Source organism: Cardiocondyla obscurior, linkage group LG10 (genome assembly GCF_019399895.1).
Source record: "Cardiocondyla obscurior isolate alpha-2009 linkage group LG10, Cobs3.1, whole genome shotgun sequence".
Taxonomy (NCBI): Eukaryota; Metazoa; Arthropoda; class Insecta; order Hymenoptera; family Formicidae; genus Cardiocondyla; species Cardiocondyla obscurior.
The window spans coordinates 6,166,485-6,192,922 of NC_091873.1; the positions used below are offsets into that span (position 1 = coordinate 6,166,485).

The 26,438-nt window shown below is 40.7% G+C and overlaps 1 protein-coding gene across 6 annotated transcripts in view; it reads left to right on the plus strand.

Moving 5' to 3' along the window:
* Positions 1 to 819: 819 nt before the first annotated feature.
* Positions 820 to 26,438, plus strand: part of Rdl (Resistant to dieldrin) — a 77,344-nt gene continuing 51,725 nt past the window's right edge. For 3 of the 6 annotated variants that reach the window (XM_070663004.1, XM_070663006.1, XM_070663008.1), the window contains exon 1: positions 821 to 1,118. In XM_070663004.1, coding sequence (XP_070519105.1) covers positions 1,012 to 1,118 — 107 coding nt within the window. In that variant the 5' untranslated portion in view covers positions 821 to 1,011. Of the gene's footprint in view, positions 1,119 to 26,438 lie in introns of all 6 variants that reach the window. The other 3 variants (XM_070663002.1, XM_070663003.1, XM_070663009.1) reach the window with 2 other exon arrangements.

Sequence of the window (26,438 nt, forward strand, 5' to 3'; positions counted from 1 at the left end):
CGGTGTACCGCGGGTGCTGACCGAGTGTCCCCGCGAGACGAACGAGAACGAGTGAGAGGGCGAGAGCGAGAGAAAGAGTGCGGAGAGAAAGAGAGAACGAGAGAGAGAGCAGCCCGTGAAAGACGTGACAGGAACAGAAAGATGTTCGACGCGAGAGGAAGGATCCTGCGGAAGCGGAGCTCGTGGCAGGACACCGTCAGCGATCAAGAAGCCCCGGTTCTGTAGGACGCGAAACGAAGGAGGCGCGCTATCTCCCGGAGGAGAGAATCCTTGTCTCCCTCCTACGCCGACACTCGTTATCCCCCGCCCGATTGTCATTCCCGGTGCCTCTTCTGCCTCGAAAACGCAGCCGGGTAATCGCGAACGAAGACTCCGGTCGCGCCGAGCGGGAAAGAACGAGGACGGAGCGGAGGAACGTCGCGAGAAGATCCTGGTGCTAAAAACAAGTTCACGCGAGACTATTTTCGCGTTCCCGTTTATCGCGGGGGAAGTCGAAGACGGTCGTCGTTTTCGTGAGTCACGTCGCGAGTGCGAGGAGCGCAAGGGCGACACGAAAATATGTGCCCGCGATAAGAATACCCGTAATTCTGAGCCTCGAAGTGTCGTGATACCGCAAGCCCATGTCACCGCTCGAATGTTTACAAAAGTACAATCGTGAATGACAGTGACGGGAAGATAGAGGCGGGGAGGGGGGGTGTGAGAGCCAGAATATCGGGCGTGAGACGTTGATAGTTGAGAGAGAATTGTGGAAAAGCGACGGGGGCCATAGAGCACACGAAGAAGAGCTTGAAGAGGAAGCAAAACGGGGTAGGAGGGCGGGCTGGGCGGGAGGGAGGGAGGGAGGGTGAGACGCAGACGACACGCAGAGAGGCGCCGGGTCAACGCGCCAGGTAGCAACGCCTCAGGACAACCGTCGACGTTCTCGTCCTCGCCGTCGTCCCAACGGCGGGGGTGGTGTCGTGATTCCTTCTCTTCTTCCTAGAACGCGGACAACCGCGGCGACTACGGGGGATGACAACCATGGGGTCCTTCCACGTCGTCTCCGGGAGCTTCGTTCTCCTCGTGGCCACGAACGTTCTACTGCCCGCCACGCATCACGTACCGTATGCATACGCCGCGTAAGTACGCCCGCTCTGCTTCCAACACGCTTGCTTAGGCTTAGACACGACGCGAGAAACGCGCGTAATCGCGAGAATAATTGAGACTCCGCACGCTTTCGAAAGTGCCGACGAGATTCTTAATATATCTCTTCTATCGTTTTCAAGACAATTAATTCCTGTACCATATTTTCATATTTAAATGCTTGACCAGCGGGTGGGAATGAAATAATTAAAGGAAACGTACTTTCAGCTTCGGAAAAAAATTGTACAACGAAAATATGTGTACGTCTATTCTTTTCAAAATGAATAATCAGAAACGGAAAATCTATTTAATATGTTATATTAGATTTTTTTCGATTCAACCATAAATCGTAAAACTAATTTGTAAAATTCATGCTTCTCGCACGATTCTGCTAAGTCATATTAAAAAATAATTTTCCCTCGTAAGAGATTTCAAGTATCTTTCGTACCTCCGCGCTTTGTTTGTCGAAAAATATCGGCCCTATCGATACGACATACAAGAGAATTTTAATAACATTTCACATATTCCTCTATATTTAAAATTCGTGACGCGTAAAATACAATGACATATCTCTTTCGCAATAATTAGAAACGAAAAGATAATTCCTGCCAGATATGCCTTTCTGTTAAAGTTAAAAAAAAGGGAGAACAAAAATATATATATATATATATTGCTTCGGGCAAATCATGACGAATGACACTTTCATTACGATACGCGTCATTCATTATGCTACTTCGACGGAAATAACGAAGTTTTATTACGCGATCGTGTTTGACGTCAACTCGGCCGCTGCCTACTATCAAGTGCAAACAAGATAGGTTTAGCCTTTGACATAACGGGCGCCACAATGAGAGCGGCGCATAGCTTTCCCCGACGTCTGGATGCACCTCCGTGATTGCATGTAAATGAGCGGATACATGCAGTTACATTGCATGGTCTGGTGTACGTCTTACAACTACGCGCGCAATCTCTTTCCCGTGATCGCAGCCGATACGATCCCCTCGTGCCTCCAAGCCGAAGATAAGAAAAGCTCGTCTCTTTTTCTCTCGCCTTTCCTCTGCTTCTCAAAGTAAAATAATAAACTGGCGAACTTGTATTTTCGCCAGAAAAAAAAGGAAAAATAAAAAGAGAGAGAGAGAGAGAGAAAGAGAGATAAAAACGGACACGAGCGATAGCAATAAAACGTAATCAACGTCGAATCGGTTGACACTACACCCGCTCCTTTGTTAATCGCGATTCGCTACGTATTAATAATCCGCAAATATAGCCCGTAAAGATATCTGCAGCACGAGCCAGCGCTATCGATCACTTTGCACGAAACATTCGACGCGCTCGCGACCGACGGCTGCGTTCACTCAGACTCTTTCACCGGTTTGCCGCTGCAATATGCTCTCCGTGACTACTGAAATCTTATTACGACCATCGCAGTTGAACTTTTTAAGCGCGTCTTTAATAGTTTTAATATATATCTTTACATACGCAACGTATAATCGCATCTAATCACGAACAAAAATTAGTTAAAAGTCAATCGTTGCTATTTAGAGCTTTTATAAAAAGTCGCAAAGCGATATTTTATTTTTAATCTTCGAACCAAATTCCCCAGCAACGTTTAAAGAAAAAAAAAAAATTATTGTCGCAACAATGCAAAAAAAAAAAAGAAATGCACCTTTGACTTAATAATTATTTTCTATCGCGATGCGAAATCGTGCAGTCGCACAGCGACTGACTCTCTGAATGAAAACTATACTTAATGTAACAAGAAGTTTGCAGCTTTCTTTGATAAATGTTATAATAAGGACATGTAAGAAGTCTTTGTTACGAGGTCAGGCAGCGAAGGTTTCCTACACAATCACGACGGCATTTATATTCCAATAATGACAAAATATCGATTCATGAATAATCACGTACGAAGACGTGAGTTGTAATATTGTAAGAATGAGGATAGAATGAAGAACTTAGCCGGTGACATTGACTAACTACGGCATTATCGATGTTTCCGTACGTTTAGGAACTGTCTAACGAGGCGGGTGTACTTGACCGTGCTGACACACAGGCACAGTTAACTGATTTTTCCATCACCTAGATATCGGAGGAGACTTTCCTTAAATACCAATACGATGTAGAGGGGACGATGTCAAAACAATCTTAATTCGTTATGTTATTACGTGTCGCGAAGTACGGTAAACGAGTAGTTATATGTAGTCGGGATTATCAATATTTACGCTCTTCCGGCGAGCGGAGCCCTCGGTCGTTCCACCTGTTTCCTCCTCAAGTGGGACGCGCTTCTATCCGGCCTTTTCCAAACCTCTACGAGTACCAACCGCGGCGGTACTGTAGTGTGGTATCGGTGATCGTAGTAGAGCACTCGAGCAGGAGGGTACTCTCAACGTGGCAGAGCTCCAAATCCTCCTACGCCGCCACCCTCGCGAGAGCCTCATCGCGGCTAGAATCGTCGCCACCCTCGCCCACTCTAGGGGATCTCGGTGGCGCGCACCGAGCCCCCTACCCCTTCGCAATGAGGAAGAACACCCTTTTTACCCCGGTTACCCGGACTAAGCTTGATCCCGGAATCTCAATTACGTCGCGCCATCTTCATTCAAGTTTCCACGATCTTTGAGAGTCTCGTTACTTAAAGCCAACTATGCTAATTGCGGTTATTAAATAATAATTATTATGTAAAGAGTGTAAAAACATTTTGCAACGAAATGATAAAACTTTGTTTAAAGAACGAAGTATCGTTGCTCAATATTTTCGCGCGGCCTTAATTTATAATGAAACAAAATTGTTTGTCTTTTTTCTTAATTTTTCTTCTTCTTTTTTTTCTTTATGAATTTAAATAAAAATTAATTACCTAATTACATATGCTCATTTTTAAGCACGTCTGTTTATCATAAACTTGGACTCGCTTCAACCAATTAACGGGAAATGCTAGAGGTTGCGATTATATCACGAGTAATTAATGGTTATCGTCGAAAGTAGCCGTTCAAGGATTGCGCAAAGAGCCCTATCTATCGATCCGCGATATCTCACATTGAGACGTGACTCTCGTAGACAGAAGAATTTCTTGGCAACTTTCCGGAATTGGAAGCATCGTGGATTATCATCCGGTCGAGAATCGTCGTGTTTTCGTCGTAAGAGCATCGCCCACCGCGGAAACAGGCGAAATCGCGCCAAATCATTGGACTTCGACTGACCTATTTTTCCGCGGCCGGTATACAAACAACGCGTACTTCCGCGACCGGGGCGAATTGTTGTTTTCCTTCGCGTATCTATTCTAACGTCTGGTACGGCGTGACCGCGTTGGCAATACTACCATCGTTTGAAAGGATAACAGTGACAGTCGATGCCACCGAATGTTTTTCCATTACCGCTTTCGCCAGAAAAGATTTATCCTCACGGTCCCGCGGATATATCTGGCATCCTGCATTCGCGTAATGGAGCCTGAAATTTATTTCCGATTTTCGAAATGCTACCATGTATCCCAATGTATCCCAATATGAAAGCGAGGGTCTGGCAGTAACTACTGAATTTTTTGTACGTCCCGGTGGTTAAGAAATTACGGCGAACACGTAAAGACATATATATTTATATCCGAGATACGATTACTGAATAATAAATGATCGCGGTTATTGCAAACATTTTAAGAAACGTTAAAATATAGAGAGCTAATATATATATTTATATATAAAACAATGTAAGTAGCAAGACGTTGTTACCAATAAATATATATATTATTTATAATAATATTCAGCGACGAATAGAAGCACGTTTAATATCATTAATCTTAGAACAGATCTTTTTTATCTTATTAAACATATTGCAACTAATTAATGACATAGGTAACGTAAAATATATCGACGGTCACTCATGTTCTAATTTCAAAAACGGAGCATTTTACATAAACAATTAGTGATTGGCAGCTGGCATACAAAGGCTGACAGAAATCGGGCACAGTGGAATCGGGAGACGCGAATAGAGAGAGAGAATGACGCTTCGTTCGCAAACAACCAATGCATATTTAATAGTGGACGATTATTAATGCGCGCTTACGCGAATGATTGATGAAACTATGCAGATACGAAACCGTGTAAGTTTGAACAATTTGTGTCACGATTTATATATCATAATAACAATAGATTTGTGTATGTGTATGTGTGTTCTATTTCATTAAGCTCCGCGTGTTATAAAATATAAAAATTATCTGATTACTGTGTTTAGAAAAAAAGAGAGAAAAAAAAATAGAGTTTTATTTAAAAGATATTATATTAAAAAAAAAAAAAGAAATTAGAACTCGTCAATATCTTTAAAATCTGTTAAAAACTTTACTCCGCTCCATTATTAAAACCGCAAGATAAAAAAAAATAAATAAATTACTGTACGTTTCTAAATTTTGCGATACCTACTCGCAAAGTCTCTCTTTCACATCGTAGCGAAATGTTATTTCCAGCGTGTCACTTGCTATTGAACCGACGCTATGTTTCTGCCGACGACGTTATGATATTTAGCGAGATCACAGCGTGACATAACAAAACGTATTTCCGATAGTAACTTCAAACTTAATCGGAATGGCGGCCGGTAACTCGACAGCGAAGAGGCGCGAGTAAAGACACGAGAGAACGGTATCCGGATCGCCGAGCAAGCCCATCTAGTTAGCTGCAAATCGAATATTCTTCGGTAACTGTAATATCCGGTTGAGCCGCGCCGAGTATTCAAACGGGCTGACTGTTTCTCGAGCTCTATCACTGGCATACCGAGAGTGCCATATTCCGCGTAGCAACGATACAGGAAACCGTAACCTCGATACTAATGATTTCATCCACCCGCGAGATTCTTCCGCATCTGCTTACTCGACGATTTTCGAGCAGTCCCCCCAGATTTTCGCCACGTAAAACGAACGTTAGCCGAACTATAATTTATTTGCAGACTCTTCCCATCTTTCCGTCCGGAATAGTAAATTATTTGGAGATAATTTAATTGATAGGAAATAATATTTAAATCAACAGATACGCGATCGTGAATACGTAAAAATTTTACAGTGTAAAGCACACAACTCGCGTTAGTGCACGTGTCATTTTCTTAAATTTGTTCCGCATAAATTTTCCTCTCGTTATATGACGTCGTATGTAAACTTGAACTTTTTTTTTTCTTTTTTTTTTCGCATAATAATCGTCAGAAGCATACTTAATGCGACGCGCTTGGCCTTCGAACAAACTTTTATGTACTTTTTTTTATGCGACTTTACGACGTATTCTTCATCATACGATTACCGAACGCTTGTCATCTTCGGCGGGTGGCTCTTGTCGCGATTTTTGACAAAACACGCCGGCCGTGAGCGTATGTCGTTCGCGTATTTAATTCGATTCCTAATTTCCCAGCGCATTTTCCCACCGCGAATAACCCGGCGATATACTACAAACGCGATGGTTGAAGTTATTAGTGTCGGAGTTAAAGCACTTGGACAGTAACCGCGATGTGGAGAGTCGAGCACAGGCTCGAGCGGTCACGCGATACGGAGACTTTCCTGTCCGCTTTTGGATTTTAACTCGTGGCTTTCGCGCTCATAAATTCGTGCGCCGCGCGGCAAGTGTCACGATTAATATGCGGTTGTTCCACCCCCGTGCATCCCCCTCGCCCGTCTACAACGACCACCATGTTGCAAAATGTTCGCGACCGTGCCGTGACAGTCGCCATACTTTCAAATTACTTTCAAATTACCACTAGCCGAATAACGGAGATTCTGCCACGCAACGCGAGTGGAATAAACCAAATTATTATGTCGTCGGCGGCCGCAAGAACGAATGAATTATGGGCGCATACAGACACACACGTACACACACGTAACGTAACTCGTTCCCTCCTCGATTCGAAGGTGCGTGTATAGACGAAGTTCACGGTTGCGTGATGCAATAGGAAAACTATACATTTAATCGTTATTGTAAAAATGATATAGTACATATAGTGCGAAGTAATATCTTGCGCGAAGCATACTTTACAAAGTCGGTATAGCGCTGATAAAGCGGGGACCGTTAAATAATTATAACACTCGCTGATTATTATTAAAACGGGACGTTGCGTTAAAAATTTAGAGCGACGCAACGCGCGTTAAATAATTATTTGTTAAAACAGAAGGACGATAATGTTTGTAAGGCGTAAACCGTTTCACCGTCGAGCTCGAGAATAAATAACTGAAAAATACGTCTATCTCGGTAACGTGCGAGTCGATCAAATTATTTATAAATGAATGGCGCGGTATACAAAGGCGCATCGTGAAGAAATTCAAGAGAAATCGATTTGCGCCCAAGGATGAATGGGAACGAAGAATAGCCAAGAACAATTACGGGTAAGCAAACGTCATAACCAACGTTAGATACAAGATACTGGCGTAAAACCGCATGGGAAAGTGGTAAACACAAGTGACGGGCAAGACAGCGAGGATGATAAGCAAATAAATCAATATAACTAGGTAAACTAACAAATTGCTCTTTCTCTTGCGTGTCAAATCATGCAAAGAAAGACAAATAATCAGCTCGATATTAGCAAACAAACGAGGATCTCCAGCACACCCGCGGAATTAATAGAATTTAACGCCCGCATTATTTTCCGCGATAGTAAAAATAACCTTAAACAGCAGAAAGTTATTTAAAATTAAAATATATACAGGGCAGGGATTTGTCTTTACGACGTGGTCTCGGCAAAATGGGATCGTAAAATAAAAATTCGCGAAACGAGATCTGAATCTGCAATGCGAAGCTCGATACAAGCTTTACTATGTTACCATTTATTTTATTTATTTCATTACTTGCTCTCTCTCTCTCTTTTTTTTTTTTTTTTTCAATTTTTATTTTATCTTTTTACATTTTTAAGACATAATTTTGAAAAGGTCGCTTGTATAAAACTTCGCGGGATAGCTTAAAGAGAAACGTGTAATTTATCCTGCACAATGAATAAAGTGCCGTCGTAAAATAAATATATATATCTCGAAAATGACATGCTCTGGAAAAAGCAGTAAAAAAATATGAAAAAAAAGGGAGCAGTCAAAAGAACAAATTAAAAAGGAGCAGATTGTATAAAGCCAATGCGGCACATACGGGTTTGCGAGTCTTCCAAATAAATCCTTGCAGATTCGAATATCACGCTCTAGATGAAACGATGCGGGTTGCAATTAACTATATCAACAGCCGTACGTACGTATGTACGCGCGTTATGTCATTTCGATCAAGAATATCAAAGCTTGGCGACTAACGGCAACGAACGATAAGGCTGAAAAACATTATTTACACAGCCAAGTGAAATGCATACACCGCAAGTGATCGCAATTGAGAAACTTTTGTAATCTGTCATCGCCTCTGTCATCGCCTCCGCCATCGTACCGCTCGCCGTCCGCGATAATCATCACGCGGCACGCATCGCAATGTCCACAAAGAGGGGGGGGGGGGATATATCGAAGTCACTAAAAACTTTTTTTTTCCCTCCCAGAGAAAGTAGGTTGAAAACAGTTCGACGAAGTGATGGATGATATGCAAAATGCGACTCTAAACGAACTAACGAAATGACGGACCCGATGACTGCTTCGCCGCTGCGGCAGCGTCGCAAGCGTGACGCACGCTAAGTCGAAGATGAGCGAAGATGACGAGGCGCGGAGTCGGCAAGGAAGGGAAAACAGCTTGCGGAAGGGTGCTCAGGGAAGGGAGGCGGGTCGGTGGTTGCGGGTGACCGAAGGGGGGAAGCGGGGATATCTCGCGTGCAGCCTTGACATGGGCCAGGAAATCAATGGGACCTCCAACACCGATGCAAACTCGGTCAACCAAGCCGCGCAACGGCCCACGTCCATAATGTCGTGCAGTACCCGCGGATGTACACCGCTGTCGACCAGCAATCGATGCAAGATCTCCTTCTGAGAAGCGTCTTCGCGTTAGACGTCGAATTTGTACATTTCCGAGCTGAGCGCGCGACGACGTGAACTATCAATCAGCTCGGCACGCTATTACTCCATTTAATAATAAACCGAGGATCGAAACGGTCAAAAAAAAAGGGAAAGAAAAAAAAATATATATAGCGGCGTACAATAAAAATAAACGTGACGGGCTTAGTGAGGAAAACGAGTCGCGCAGTCTAATTAAACTGACAGAAATAAAATAAAATATAAATGGTTTAATGAGAATCTTTTCTTAGAGTCTGTTAAAGGATATTTTCAAAAGTATTCATTAATTTCAAGTTATCTGCAGGCAAACTTTATGTTAGCATATTTTTTAACGATGCAAGATTTTTTATCTCTCTCTCTCTCTTTCTTTTTTTTTTAATATAATTTTGATATATTCTTTATCTTATACTATATTAAATCTTTATAAACGATACATCCGGATAGAGAAACTCTTTCAAAGAAATGCCCGCGCTATCGATATCAGAGCCAACTCGACTCGCATCAAAAAAGGAATTGATATTCGTTGTACATTTCTGAAAGTCGTCATCTCGATCCGACGTCCTGTTGTCTATCGCGGTGATGGCATCGGTGCCGATGGGCAGGAAATGAAACGACATTTCAAAGGAAATGTCAAACAGTCCAGTAGGCATGCCTCGCCGATCAGAAACAACCACTCTATCTGTTCTCTCCACTTGATTTCTCCAAATCAGATATCAAGTAACGAAACAGATACTTACGTTTCGCAAACGACGCTGACGTCGATAAATAGATAGATAAATAAATCGGTAGATAAGTATACTTCGTATTCCGAAAACTCCATACAGCTTTCTCGCATCAAACGTCTTTCGGAACATGCGATTCGAGTTATTCCCTATTAACCACTAATTCGAAACCTGAACGCGTCTAAACGAGCCTGCTGCGATCGAGATACGGAAAAGAAGAGCGGAGTCTACGAGAAGTAAGGGGCAAAAAGGAAAAGTAATACCGGAGAAAGGTATCGCGCGATTCAAACACGTCTGTTCGATGAATGACAAAGTGTTTTCGTTATATGTCGACATTAACGTTATTGATGAGAAACAACGGTCGTGACAACAGAGGCCGGCCTCCGACGTAACCCACAATCGCGACCGTGTATCTGCATGCCAGAACCTTGACGAGAGCGCGGCCAGGGCTGCCAATCAATGGCGAGGACATCACCCTCGACGAGTAACGTCTGCGTCCTTGATCGTCCGTTCGCCGCCGCGTCGAGCGGCGCGGCGACTAAAGCCACTACACGTTCGGAATACTTGAGGCGCCGAGGTCGAGTCAGGGCTAAATTCCGGGGCTAACTAACGGTAACGAAAGTACAATACCATCTTCAGCAGGTATACGTGAATTTAAAGGAGAAAGAGCTACGTACTTAATTCTCGGCGGGCTGAAACGGCTCGAGGGTCACGGCGAGCCTCCGCGTAAGTGCAACCACAATCCGCGTCACTTCATACGTGCATGACAGTTAATTATGTCACGCAATCACGGGCGCCGATTGGCATTTAATATGAAATAGACGCATACGCTTTGTAAATAATTATTATCGATAGAATATTATTTTGAATATACAGTGTAGTATATTAATCTTGAAATACACGAACCACGTGTGTCATTTTGTATAAAATAATTTTAATTAAGTATTTATTATTAACTATGAGTTTTTAATTGTCTAATGGGAATTTTAAAAGACTCTGAAAATTATAGTTTCTTAATCATTGTTAAATTTTGTATAAAATAATTTTAATTAAGTATTTATTATTAACTATGAGTTTTTTAATTGTCTAATAGGAATTTTAAGACTCTGGAAATTGTAGTTTCTTAATCATTGTTAAATTATAGTCGCGATTCAATTCGTTGAAATGATATCCGGTATAACGGAACTAAACAACGCGATGTGCGCATTCGTGAAATTGCAAAAACCACCGGGAGCTAAGCAAACGAAACATGTTTTGTAATTCAGCGCATGAATAGAATCAAGAGTTCATGTCTGCGTATTTGCCACGTGAATGAGTGTGCATCGAGCCGTCGAATACGAATAAAAGTTTTATGTGTGTGTCTACGTAGGAATGTAATAAAAGAACTTTCTAGGTCACATTAAGGTAATGCATCGCGGTTTGTCGAAATTTGTCTAAAAGTTAAATGAATGCTAAAACAACCAGCTAAATTTGAATTTGAAAAAAAAGAGAAAAAAAACAGAACAAAAAAACTAGCGAGCACAGTCAGTTCTCCTACTAATTTGCATATGAGCATCTCGAGAAAATGAACATACGTATGATATTACGAACGCTTTCATATACCAGATGTTTCATCAACAGAAGATTTCAATTTCACATAAGCTTTATATAATAAATATAATTTTAAACGACCTGTGCTACAATATGTACAATTGTTTTTATATTTTTTATAGTCTTATAATTCCACGATTCTAAAATGCGTCAGAAATAAATTTTACTCGTCAAACATTCAGCCAAGCGCGTTATATTAAATATAAAAGTATGTTTATACTACTTGCTTTTTCAATTAAAAATAAAATGTTTTAATAGTAAAATCTTAAATTACGTTTTACAGCAAATTAAATTAAATAGAAATAAAATTTTTTTTTTAATATAAAGCATCACCGTCTATAGCTTAGGTTATTAAATTTATTTCTTTTTTTAGTTTTAACGGGAAATAAATATTCTCAGAAGTATTATGTTAAGGAATTCGTTATTAGAATATTTGCGGTCACGGCCACGGAATGCGCTGAATACTTCAAGACGATGTCATAAAATATCCAATGCGCCCGTCGTCAGCGTGCCACATTGTTTCTACAAATATTGCCCTTAGCAGATTCGTGACTTTTCGAGCTATCTCCGACTGGTCTCACTTATCGTGCCAATAACAACTATAAACTATAAATACAAAATTGCAGCGTAATCTCGCATCTTAGAGCGCCGGTGATTATATCCCACGCAACTTCACACATCGATTGCACCCCTGTGTCAAGGTTATTTACTTTTATTCTTCCGACGCGCATTATGAATTTCTGATCAGCGTTGGGACACGTGCTCCAAGTCGATGAGAAATATTTATAACGCTATCGACCGCGTTTCCGCGATGCGTGATCGGACTGGCGAAGAAAATGCGTGAGTTACTTGCAATTATCAATTGGCGATTCGTAATTTAATCTCGCGCGTTGAGTTTCCTACATCCGTCTGTTAGTCGCTTCGACGGATTATCGCAGACGCGTAACGTCGTAAGAAAAAAAATACGTTAGCAAACGTAATAAAATAATTCGTCAACCGAAGTAGGAGGCGAGCCGTCCGAGTTGTCTTCGCGATAAGGTTCGAGCGATCGCGTAATTGAGTAAAAATTCTACGGGCTACGCGGGCAAAGTAGTAATTTCTCTCTGGCGAATACGCAATTATTGGTCCGTATTTATGCGGGACCTCTCTCGAGTCAAGACGTATATAGACGGCTGAAAAAAGCACCGGCAATGTCGGCACCGACGGCGAACCCCTCTCTCGTATATAAAAAGCCATTGCAATCACGCGGTGTACTGGCACGCTAATGGGGCATTGATATAATTAACTGCTATACCTGTGCGCTCTTATCGAGCCCGGCTCGTACGTCGCTGGAGCCGCCGCCGTCGGTCGCCACGAACGCATGCTTCGAACAAAAATAGCACCGTTCTATACCGCGTACCAAGTATCGTGTATTCTTTTAACTAAAGGTAAACCCGACGTCGCATTAACGTCTCCGACGGGTTAAAATCGATTAAGCTCAATTTTCCGACGACTTATTTTTGGACACCGATGAGGAATTCCGATTATTTCGCGCTCCTATATTCTAAACTTTATACTTTATGAATATTTTAACTATTAATGATTTCGAGTTTCATTAAGCTTCGCGAATTGTAATTAATCGTAACATTGCGCAATCGATTGAAAGTACATTTTAATAGTATCTCCTTTTAATAAAATGTATCGTAATGTTGCAAATAAATAAATAAGTTTTCGCAAATCTATAAAAGTTTGTAACAAAGAGAAAAGCAATTCAATGCCTAAAACGTACTGTATTGTACGCGAGGCACGCAAAATGCAGCCGACCCTCACGCGTACACGCGATTGCCTCATTTTCGCGGATTTCTGCTTCTCGATTTGCGTCAATGTGCATTACGTCTACGGGCGCTGTATTTTTATTTAACCCGGAGCGGAGCGAGCGCGCCCCGCGAAAGCATCGCCGTCTATAATGACGGCGAGGGAAGTAGATGAAAGGATATCATAAGCGCGCGCGCAAGCCAAATAAAATCGCGAAGCAAAATATACCGGAGAGAGAAAAAGAGAGAGAGAGAGAGAGAGAGAAAAAATGCAGCCGGGGATCGAGGGATACGTGCGTAAAGAGAGAACGTCGAATTAAGGGTTAAACTGAATTTCACGCGCGAATTTGCAGGAATTTCTCATATTTTCCGATGCACATATCCGCAATATGCCCCGGCTTTAGCACGATAGAAATACACACTTCACTTTTTCATCATCCGAAACGTGCGCCGTGCATATCTACGAAAATACGTACGCAGGAATAATCTCCACTGCGCGCCAAAAACAGCATAACGGCGTAAAATAGAAATGACAAATGGTGAAGTTTCGTAATATCCCTTTTTGCCTTTTCTCATTATAAAACATTATATTATATTATCGGGCAAATTGCAATTTTGTTAATCATCGCTCCTCTCGTATATCGCGGCGTTTTTACCGTCTATAAAGCGAGATGGAAATAAAGATGGAAACTGCTCGCTCATCTACGTTACACGCGTATTAAATTATTTTTAAAACGTTAATAACATCAGCCAATAGTTCCATTTATTAAAATAAAAAAAAAAAAATAATAAAAAAATAGGAATATATTATAACGGTATAAATTTATCTCTCACATTTCTATTTTTAAAGCATGACTTTATTACTCAAATATTATACCTTTCGTAATTTTCTTTTTTTTTTTTTTTAATATTAAATACGACTTTTTTCCTGTATTTCGTAATTAAACTTATTTTTCATATAAATCTCGCAGCGTTCGGCAATATATACGTGAATTTTAAATAGGTTCAAAATTTTCCCTCGGTCTCCTACTCCAGATTTTAACACACTTTTCGAGCTAAGAACTCGCGTGCACCTGATGCAAGATTGACTCGCATACCTTGACTAGAAACAGCACGATACCGACGACGACGTGCCGACCTTACTTTATTATCAACCATCATAAGTACGCCTGCACGCAGGTTGAGTTTTCTCTCTCTTTCTTTCTTTTTCTCTCTCTCTCGTGACTTTCCCCCCGCCGTCATAAATTCAGTGAACAAAATGCTAATGTATGTTAACGTTAAATCGATGCCATTCGCGTCGCGACGAATCGATACATGCAAATGCCCGATTAAGAGTGCACGTACAGGTCGTAGATCCGTTGTTGATCCGAAAAACAAAGCGAGCAAACGATGCGCGAGCACAACCCATCTACCTAGCTCGATTAAAAGCAATTTTCGTCGGATCCGATTCGCAGGACGACGTGATTAATTTCGTATCCGGTAGATGAACGAATCCCGCATGGGCATTAAGTACAACGAAGAAATCGGAGTAATCCGCGCGTCGGCCACCGCCGCACGTTCGACGAAATTCCATCGTACGAAACCCGGGGAAGTTCGCGTTTACATCGGATGAAAATCAAAAGCCGTGCCTTGTCAAACGGGGCTTGAATATTCATGATTTAATATTTGAATATTATAAACCGCGGTCAGAAGTGGGACAGAAGAAGGCTCTTTATCGGCCTAAGAATGTTGAATGGTTACCATTTAACATTAATGTATTTTTAATTACGTAACGAAGAACCAGATGAAAGGAAGAGCGAGAGAATAAGAAAAAGAGAGGGAGAGAGAGAAATGGAAAAGAAATTCTGTGTTGAATAAAAAATGAAGATGGAACGCAACGTGCTATTGATAATCAGCAATTTACATAAACCTCATTTACTATAGTTACGAGATAACGTCATAGTGTTGTACCTACACAAAAATAGCGTTTAAAGCCATATATTTAAAATTAAATTGATATGCCACATCAACCTTAATATGATACTACCACTTTTCTTATTAATCCTACAATATTAGCATAAAATTATTTCCGAATCACACGTCGACGTATTCTTAGACAATCTATAAATAACGTAATTTTAATAATACGTATATTTACCGCGGCGCTATAAAAAAAAAAGTGTAGCAAACTGTGAATGAAAAAACTTATCAGATACACGTTTAAAACAACATTAGGCTTATCGATGACCCGTGCTACACATTCTACGGATAGTTTGCGGGAAAAGTTTAAGTGTGCGCGTTATTCGTCAAGAACTATCCTCGTTGCACGGCTCGAAACTCTAACTCACCAAGTCTCTCGACAATATTCGTGATCTAGTCTCTATCTAGCCAAAAGCCATTTTGATAACCGGATCGAACTTGCGCGGATGTTAGCTGCGATAGCGCGGAGTCGCAGTAATCTAAGCACCGGCAGTTTCCGTATGTGAAGCTGGCGCGCGTTCGTATTGGTGCCAGTGCACTTGTGTTTTATAGTATATGCCCGCAGTGTGATGTAAATCGGAGCTTAAGCTTACGTACCGAAGAACGAATGTAATCGACACGTGCGCCGTCAGTATAGCTACTATTAATTAATATCGTAATCGCTAATTGCAAATAATTTTGTCACTTTCTTTATTTATTTATTTATTTTTTTTTTTTAATTAATAATACGTCGTAAAATTGTAACTTTAAAAATTATTAGTATATCATTAATTTACGCGATTAATATCGCCGTATAAAAGTGTGTGATGTTAATGTAATATTTGAAACGTTATAATTAATTAAAACGTGTCTAGAAAATGGACTGTTTCATCTTATTAATATCGGACTTTAATCTCGTTTTCTCGACCACGCGCCGTATTCGCGTTCTGTAACGTGGTTAATTCCTTATCCACGTCCGGTAGCCGGATAGAACTCGTTGGACACAACAGAGAAATCAGAGTAATCCCGGTGGCCGTCGTGTATAGAACCGTCCAGTGTACGTGTGCTTCGATCTGCACACGTGCACATAGACGCGTTATATATCTCATGCCGAAATCGGAGTGTTATTAAGCACGGCTCGAATATTCATGATCGATATCCGGAGCTCTTTAATTAATGTCTGGATAATATAGATTGCAAGCGGCTCGCTTAAGATATCCCACCTCACACGGTTTAATTATAAAATCACACGAATCGATCGACATAATACGTACCATTAGAAAATGCTAAATATATATAATCTTGTTAAAACAAGACGGAGGAATATGTTTTTTTTTCTTTTTCTATTTTTCTCTTTTTTTTACTATTAAAATTCCACGTCGTACGAACTGTGAAAGAAACGTTCTCGCGGTAACGATAACAACGTTCCCGTCTCTTTTTCTAAATTTTCATCGTCATCTTATACCCCGGCTACGTTTCTTTAGTTTCCCAAATATTATACGAGACGCCGTTCGAGAATTTCGGGGACCGGGTACGTTACTTAAAAGCTGTCGATAATCTCAAATCCCGGCGAACTAAAAACCGCTGGCATATGCCACGGGATTTTCGAGTAACGCGATTAATGGCTCATCCGCATCCGCTAACCGGATGGCGTGGAGGTACAACGGAGAAATCGAAGTAATCCGGAATAATAAGTCGGTCGCAGCCGCGCACGGCTAAATCTCGGTTCTGCTTGTGTACCCTTTTCCGGGCTCCGCCAGACGGCCCCCGGTCGGCGTGTAAGTGCTCTTGTCTGTGAACACGGACACGTATGGACGGTGCACCGCGATTACGTCGGCGGCGGCATTATCGGAAAGTGCATTACTGACGCCTGCCCTCGCGCGGATCTCTATCCCTGTGCGCGAGATGCACTCAGCGCGAGCGCGTTAAACGGCCCCTTACCTCCTCGGATCGGGCCTCGACGAGATCGGCCCGGAAGGTGTTGCCGGCGCTACGATGATGCAAGTTAGATAGATAGCTAGAGATATCTACGAGAAAGTTCCTTGTATGTACGTAGCCAGAAATTTCCACGCTTGAGCGCTGATGTTAGTGCAATGTAATGAGAGAGAGAGAGAGAGAGAGGTGCTCCCATAATATAAATATTTTATCTACAAAATTACTTTATGCATCTTAAATTTGTTTACGATGTAAGGTGTTATATACAAAATTTTTATCGCGAAATAGATATCTCGCGGAATTTAAAAACGCGATACGTACGTCGTTTTATGATTTGAAAAAAAAAAATAATAATAATAAAGGGAAAAAATTGAGATTATGTAATTAGCATAATTTAGTTAGATATTACCTATCTCCAATGAGATTATATTTCGAGATATCTCTGCCTAAATATTATCTTCCAAAAAAAATTAAAGAAATAAAAAAAAAAGGAGAGAAAGAGAAAAATCTCTTTACCATAAACGAATTAAAAGATCAACGTTACAGATATCTCACTTGAGGAGCATAACGCGATTTTCGCGCGAGGCTTCACACGAGGACAGTGTAATGGCCGTTTCTCGTAAAGTATAAAACGGATGTAGGAGTAAATGCGATACATAAGAATCGGTAAAAGGGATCTAAAGTTATACGGCTATCGGGAACGCAGATCTCCATTGCGTGCTAGATTTACACTATAACTGCAGGCAATTGCAGGACTATACTTATCGGGAGCCCGCTGATACGCAGTGCTTTGCCTTTTCTTCTCACATTTCTACTAAAGCGATGTTAGAAATTTTTTATGCGTACCGAACGCTATCGCGTTAAAATTTATTTCTCACAATTAAATGTAAAATGTTCCGAAGAAACTTTTATTTCTATATAATAAGATCTTAGATTACTTTTCAATCGTTTATCTTCCCGAGATAATCAACCGCCCCGTCCTGCGATTCTAACTTTTCAGGCCGCTCCAATTTTAACTGTTTTTATAATCGAGCCGCGGCGATATAAAAATTGATACCGAAAAGCTCACTTATCGCAAACTTGAAATATCCGAGACGAAGCGAAGACGTAGCGATCGTTCGAGTCGATTTCATTTTCCCAGTACATCCTGGCACGAAGGTAAAGGCATCGCGTTTCTAAGAGTCGAACTCGTGATTGGCAGATCGACGTAAGCCGCGTTCGTGTCGGGGCCGCCCCTGCTGGCGTGGAACACGATAAAGCGTAACTTTATGACAAGGTCTTGGTACACCATTCACGTGAAACTGCAGCTCACAAATGGCTTGAACTTTGCAAGACGCGAATGTCTCTATGATGGGAGTCGCAATGAATTCCTTACAAAGACCATTGGGCCATGCACCTATTTTCTTTCTTTCATTTTTTTAAGAAGCATTTCAATACTGACAGAGTATCTTTCGTATTTTCCTCGAGAACAAACGTACGTTTTTTTTTTAAATTATAGTTTCCATTTAACAATTATTTAAACTGACTACAAAAATTAACTGAAGAATATTTTTGAAGAACTTGATATTCTTATAAATACTCTAATTTTTTTTTTTGTTAGAAAATACTTTCTGAATAATAACGATATTGAAACTTAGATGTAAAAAAAAATATATATTTTATATTAAAATTTAGAAAAATTCAATTTTCACGCTATATCACGATACTCGTATGTGCGATATGGCCTTTTCATTTTGTAAAATATTATAGAGCTTTTGTAAAGAAGGATCGTAATTTCCGTTTACTGCTTATTGCTTATCGATCGTGTACCTTTACCAATCTTCGGCAAAATCATCACGATTTTGCGTGTCCGACTTGCGTTACGAAGCGTTCGTGCATCGTTATCGCCGATAACAGTTGTCCGCTTCTACCATCGATTTATCGCGTGCTATCCTTACTTCAATATCACTCGAATCGAATGTTCATTGCGATACGTTTTACGAGATTTATGACCGCTCAATTCTATTGCCGAAATCGCCGTGAAGCAAAGCGTTAGTTCTCACTACGATCTTCGGAATCTTATCTTTCCTTTTTTTCCTTTTTTTTCTAAATCTATTATCTACCAATTGTCGGAATAATTTTATTAAAACACGCACTAGATAACTAGCGTCAATTATATTTTAAAATCTATAGATTATTTTAACAAAAGACTACCATAAAAATATTTTACATATCAATACTCTTCTAGAATCTATCAATTAAATTGACGCAACGTTCTTCATTAAATATATTACGTTATCAAGCACATATCTATTATTATTCAATTTATTAACGTAATATGCGTCCTAATAATAACGCGATTCGTTTTGCGGTAATGTTACCGCGTTGTTAATTTATCTGATTTCACATATCTATTTTCATTTTCCAAACAAATAAGCGCCACGATCAACGAGAAGTCTGAAAAGGGTATCGTGTTTTGTGTTTTCGCGAGAAGATAGTACGAGCCGCGCCGACGGATAAAGGAAGAATAACGGCCGATTAATCCCCGACTCGGTCTTTTCCAGTCGTGGAAGACCTTAATAACGGAGGCACGCTCAGTCGACTGTGAGATGCCCGACGTAAGAATAACGTTCATTGCATTCGGGGGCTGGAATGCCCGTCGTGTACGTAATAGCAGAGGTCTGTCCGTCGTGCCTAGTTGAGCCGGAAAGTTGCGACCGGTGCGCACCGGAGGAATTTTCAATCGATCCGCTACCGTAACCAGATTCGCGGATCTGAAATCGACGCGCGGAATAATCCGGTTCGTTAGGATTTCCGCGCGAGGCGCGAACGAAACCGCGACCGCAAAAGAAACCACTCATACGCGCGTAATCGAGACTCGCTCTTGTGTCCCTTCTCCTCCCCCCTTCTCTCCCCCTCACCCACCCCCTTTTGCTTCGGTATCAATCTAGATCTAGATTAAAAGGATCTAGATTAAAAATCGCGTTGAATTATAAAGCTCGTGTGAGGCGGAAAATGCAGGGTATCATATGAGTTGATGGTATTTTATAGTCGCCCGCTGCCATAAATCGCGCCGGTCGGCGTAATGATAAAACGGTGGTGTAACGATATTAAAGGCGCCGCGCGCAGTGCATATTCTGTCAGAGACGGAACTGATTGTGAATAACAAGGTCATGTTTCTTCTCTAACTGGCAGCTTTTCTTCGTAGTAATACGCAGTATTATGCGGAGCGTGATAAAAAATATCGCAATACGTGTGTGTGATATATACGACATAATATGTACCTCTGAATGAAAAAAATTGTCGTTTATTCCGTGAAGCAGACGCATTTGTAGTTATTACTCTCGAGACCGTGTTCATAACGGGATAATAAAGTAAGCGGGAGGGGAAAAAAAAAAGGAAAAAAAAGCACTCATAAAACGGCATGATAGATATGCATCTCGTATACCTCATTAACGTTAATACCATTCGCTGTCACGTGAAATGATGAATACATAGTGCGGCCGAAAACAGAAGAAAAAGGTGTCATCAAAACTGAAATTTACTGCCGCATCAAAAACGTTCTATACGCGCATTGTGATACATAAAGCATTCAGTATTCCGCGATAACATGCTCCCGGACTGCAACTGATAGCTCGTGTGATGAGCGAATGATATGGATAACTGCATATCGCAACGGTAATATGAAGAATATATTTACTGCTCGAAGGTTCATAAACGTAAATTAATCAGCTGTCACTGAGCCCGAGCGACGTAAAAAAAAAAGAGGGGGGAAAAAAAAAAAGAAAAAAAAATGTACGTATCAGACAGTGAAGTGGTAAAATCTATCGGATACGATAAATTTAAATTCTTTGCGATCCCAAATTAAAACGTACGTCACAGCCCTCCCATTTCTCTCCACCGAATCGAAACGCGCGGATCTCTCCACTTACTTTCACGAGTCCGAGCACTCGCGTGCTCCGCGGACGAGCGGCACAGAATCGGCGCGGCAAAAAGCTCGGAATTGAAAGAATCCCGCGAGAGAGAAGGAGACAGGAATTGCCGGGAGTGAGACGTTATACCGGCCGCGAAACGTCGTTCGTAACTCGTAGGTAAAAAGTACTGACAAACTTGTCCATTACGTTGTCGAAAATACTATCGGGCCGCCGCGCCGTTGTCCCCCGTCGGTTGTTACCATCGATCTTGGTTAATTATGCAAGCTATGGTCGCGACCTTTAATGGCTTTAATAACGGAGGTGCACGCCGCGGGATGCGAAAGGCCGACATAAATCGCAAGAAACAGCCCTCCCTCTCCACCTCCCCCCCTTCATAACCCTCTCCGTCGCGTTACAGTGACATTTCCATTACGTAATAACAGCCAGGTAGCGGCGGTGCAATTTTATTGTCACCGAAACTAATGAGAATGCAGCACCCTAATTATTAAAAGTAATGAGGCTGCAGTTAGGTGGCCGTCGCAGCGGCCCGTGCATGATAGTCGATAGGTCATCCGCAATCTCCGTTCCTTATGCGGTCTAGGCCAAGGGACCCTTATCTGAATTCCACGGTGAAGGGATCGCGTGTAACCCGAAGAAATTCGACCACGAATCGTAATGGGGCTAACGAGATCTAATTTCGAACCGAGGCTTCAACACATCGCAGGCTGTCCTTTTTAACTCGGAAAGTAATTCACCGTCTGGGATCAATTTAAATAAACCATACGATTGAACAACCCTGAACGAGTATCGCGTGTCTTTTGACAGATTGCAGCTTAGCCCGCCGGAACGTACGCGCGAACGTTTCTTTAATATTTTTATTCCGCCTGTGCCTATATTGTCATCCCGGATTCTATATTGATCAAGCTATTTATTGGGACTTTTTCATCCTATATCGGTACACCGGTAACTCAATAAGCGACCGATATTTTATAACTCGAAGCATCCACTTTAATTACGTCTGATTTCTTTTTATTCGACCACGGTATCTGTTCCTCCGCCGAGGAATTTTTAAGTTTGCGAGCTCTAGTGAGAGATTAATCTCGGACGGATTAATATTTATGATAATGATAGAGGATGTTTCGCTTAATGGTGGTTTCGTGATATTTTCATCGTTAATATTCATCGCTACAGTTAACCTTACTATTAAGTAAGTGCCTGTGCCTATAGTTAGTGCCACTTAATACTAAAAATATCTGTGGCCATGTCCGTATGAGCGCACATAATCAATAATTACGTACATTTTATATTTACGTTGGCATTACACCGCGCGGCGTAGAAATCTCACGCGTCCGACGATTGTATATTATCGGGATAAAATTAATCGCTAATTTAAAGACTCGATTGGAATTCAATCCAATTAAATTTCAATATTAAGATTGACAATTATATTGCCGTACCAATTAGCTCTTGGATTTTTATACGGTGCACATGGAGGATATTTACGGTTTTAAAAACGCATTTATATATTCCAAAAAAAAAAAAAAGGAAAAAAAGCGATAAAAAAATAAGAGTAAAATAATAAAAGACTTTATCCATGAAATAATATTGCTTCGATGTTACGACGTAAAATAGAAAAACTAATCGAAAGATACGACAAAGGTTTAAGTAATTTTAACCGCCTCGCTCATAAATATTACCCCTAAGTTTATGATTTTTGTTTATTAAAATAGCGCGCAGGCTTTATTCCCGGGATCTGGTTCAACGGCACGTTATCTAAATTCCCAGAAGCATCGCGTGCCCGACAGATAACTCGACAACGACGAATCTGTAATAGGGACGATGGGGGAACTTAACCGAAAGCGCCGAGACGACGTTGTCCGCGCCGTCTACGAGGTATCGTCGGATCTACCGGGCGCGTCTATCTACGATCTTAGTTAATCGTCGACATTCGTAATCGCGGGCAACAAGATGAAAAGAGCAACGAATGGCAATAAAGACGACGGAAGACGACGTCTTTGTCGTCCGACGTCGGTGCCGACTGTGCTCACCACCGCCTGTATCTTCGATCTTAGTTATTCCCGGGCGAGCATTACAACTTCATTGTTTACATTCATAACCAGAGGCACGCCCGCGGCGAAAAGCACGGCGAACAGTGTCGAAGACAATAAAGCCGACCGTCTTTATCGCGATCGCCGCCGAGGTCATTTCCGCCGACGACGACCAGGCACATCGCCGATAATGGTTTCATTTAGAAGGACAGTTAATTTTTATTACGCTATAATATTAGATGAAAATTTTGAACGTCGCGTTACATCTAACCCAACCCGAACCGTAAACGTACGTGCGATAAAATAAAGAGCAGCACTAAAAAAGAAATTAAATGCCGTATAATATTTATATTATGTAAGTTACAAAATGTTACTCGAAAGCTAATTATTCAAACAGTAAAAGCTGTTTGTGGCCTTTGTTTAAAAATTTCCCTCCCGAAAATTGTCTAAAAAGTAACCACAGTATAATGACGTAATAATTAACAAAATTGCATTAGAAGCAACTATAATGAAGCAGTAATAACATTATAATGTTGGAGTATTAACGCAGCAATCCCTCCCAGTGGGAATTAACGATAATTACATCGAAAAGTGTATCTGTTTAATTATTACATACGACGGGTATTATCAATATTGAATTAAAACTAGACCGAAAAGTTAATTGGAATTAATAAATTTCCTCAGCATCCATGTGTAATATTCAGGATAAGAATTATTTTACATTTAAAAGAAATGTACCATCGCAAAATAACACGCGCTGAATATTCCTTGCTGGAATCTAATTAAATATTTGTTAATTCGCTAGATTTATCGGACAAACAGATAAGAATTGAGCGAATAAATAAAACTGCAAGAAACCGGAATTAAAAGAGAGAGAGAGAGGGAAAGATGACAAGCGTCATTCCCCCCTGCATGAATAATATATGCGCTTACGAAGAAACTGCGAAACAATTTACCCTACTGTAATCGTACTTGTGCAACAATTTCCATTAACACTTGTACCGTAGATCCGTTAACGTTAATAGGTCGACGTTTAATAAGTCCGCGTCTTATCCCCTTTCTTATCTGCGTCCTCTCTAAAACATGCTTCGCCGCTAACATCTACTTATTCGGAATTCGTATATTTGTACCGTTTGTATTGAAATTCGTATATTGTGTAACCGTATGCACATGTATAAATAATATTCCGATTACCCATTAATATTTAATATGGAAAGCGTTCACGAGATACGTCCAGTAGCGCGCGTTATTGTGAAATTAAATTGACATTTATAAATACGATAAAAATATCAATTTTTATATAATTTATTGAGATATTTTTCTCATAATATAATTTCTATATAAAAAGAAAAAAAAGAAAAAAAAGAAAAAAAAAATTAAATATATGAATAATAAATTTATTTCCGTGTAATAAATTCAGTGCAAATTACGTAACTATTTCTGTTAAATGTCTTTGTAGAAGAAAATGCAGTAGAAAATGCAAATGTACTTAACGTTCACGTAGAAATGTCGCGTCGCGAAAGGTTAAAAAAAAACTCTTACATTACTTAAATATCTTCTCGAGAGGAATTGCAGACTGATATCAACGTTAAATGACCCAAAACCCAATCATCTATCCTAGATTGCGTTCGGGAAATTGCGCCCGCATTTGCGCGATAATGACTGCCATCAGCCGATAGGACCTTTATGCCGTGCAACGAATATTGTTTTCGCCGAGCGGAACCTTCGTGCCGTAAGAACGTTAGTACGGAAAACGGGAAATTCTCTGGGCGACTCCGACATAAAGTACGTATTTTTCGGCACCGCAAATTGTCAGAAACGAAGCACAACGGGACTGAAGAAACGCTGATAATGATTTAAGCGTCATCGTGCGCCGTCGCGTTTAATGGGAGCGCCTTGTTTCTCTCGCGCGCAACGTCCGCCCGTCGCTTACCTAAATACCGGAAGTACTTTCCTCGGAAACGTCGACACGCTCACGACGGCTCTTCTCGACCACACAAAGAAACAAAAAATACATAGACGAGAGGAAGATTATCTACGTTCGTCAGCTCAAAAAAGGGAATGCTCGGCGCGTAAAATAGACAAATTAAATATTTAAGGACCATCAATCAGGCAAAAGAGATTAAAAAAAAAAAATAACTCTGTATTATTAGATATAAAAAAAAGTATATAGTGTCAATTTTAAATAAAAATATTTCCCATCAATACCGTGAAACGATAATTATACGATATTGAAAAAACAAAGAAAACGTTTTATTTGAAAAATAAAATTAATTAATCCAGCTTTTGCAAAGTTAGTCTCTTTATAATTGCCTTGATTACTCGCATTGTCATTCTTTTTGTATCTCTTCGGGCAGCTTGACAAAAACTTTAACTTATTCGATTAAACCTATCTCCACCTACACTCACAATAAAGTTCAATGACCGTAAACGCTAAGCTCCGATGGTGAGTCTCTCCGTATCGTTCTCCTATTTTCAAATTCATGAAAGAGCTAAGTTAACTTACAATAAAAACGAACATAGAACCCGTGAGGAAAATCGGTTTTGAAATATTATGCGGATTTATCCCGAACCGATAACTTCCCAGCATACTGGAATTGAAAATAAAAAGTAAAATTCATCCGGCGAAATATGATTAATTGAAGGAAAAATCAACCGAACGGCAACGGCGATAATACACGCGCGGTACGTTATCAAGTTAACGTTAATGATAGAACAATTTCGATCTTTAAAACTACGCCATAATCTTATATATACTCCGTTTTACGGTGTGAGCGAGCTACATAAACTGAAGATCCCATAAGCGCCGAATACATATGCACAACCGAGGGGTTAAAAGCGACCACGTATTCCCCACCGTCGTCATAACCCACATAGAGGGCATCACACCGAGAGGCAGAAAGGGGCTGGGGAGGGTGCCCAATGACGTCAGATTCGCGCGCACGAGCTTATACAGATGCGTCGATAACCTACCCCGACGGATGCTGCGTTCTCTGTCTACCCATCGACATGCGTTTCCTACATACGACGTTTCCGCGTGCGCGACTCTATGCACGTTCGGATCTGTTCACCTGACATTTGTACCGAAATAATAAAATAAAATAAAAATAGAAAAAAAGAGAAAAAAAAAATAAATTCTGTCGCGTACCGTACATTCGATTACTCAGACTCTAGGGAAATGTATGCGAGTCACGCGGGAGTGCAGGATTAGATTTCAGGGTGGAGGCTGCGAAATCGAGTTTCGAATGACATCGAGACTTAAAAGAGAATGAGATAAAACCGAAAATAAGACGAGATAATAATCCTATCTTTTTTTTTTCCTTTTTAATAAAAGAGACTTGGATTTGATACAAAGTGTACAGAAATGTGGAAAGGTCAGGATTAATAACGTGCCGAAGCGACCGAATTAATACGAGTCAAATGAAATTGGTGGAAAAGGTCAAAATCGTGCATAATGCGCGGATAGATATCGTTTG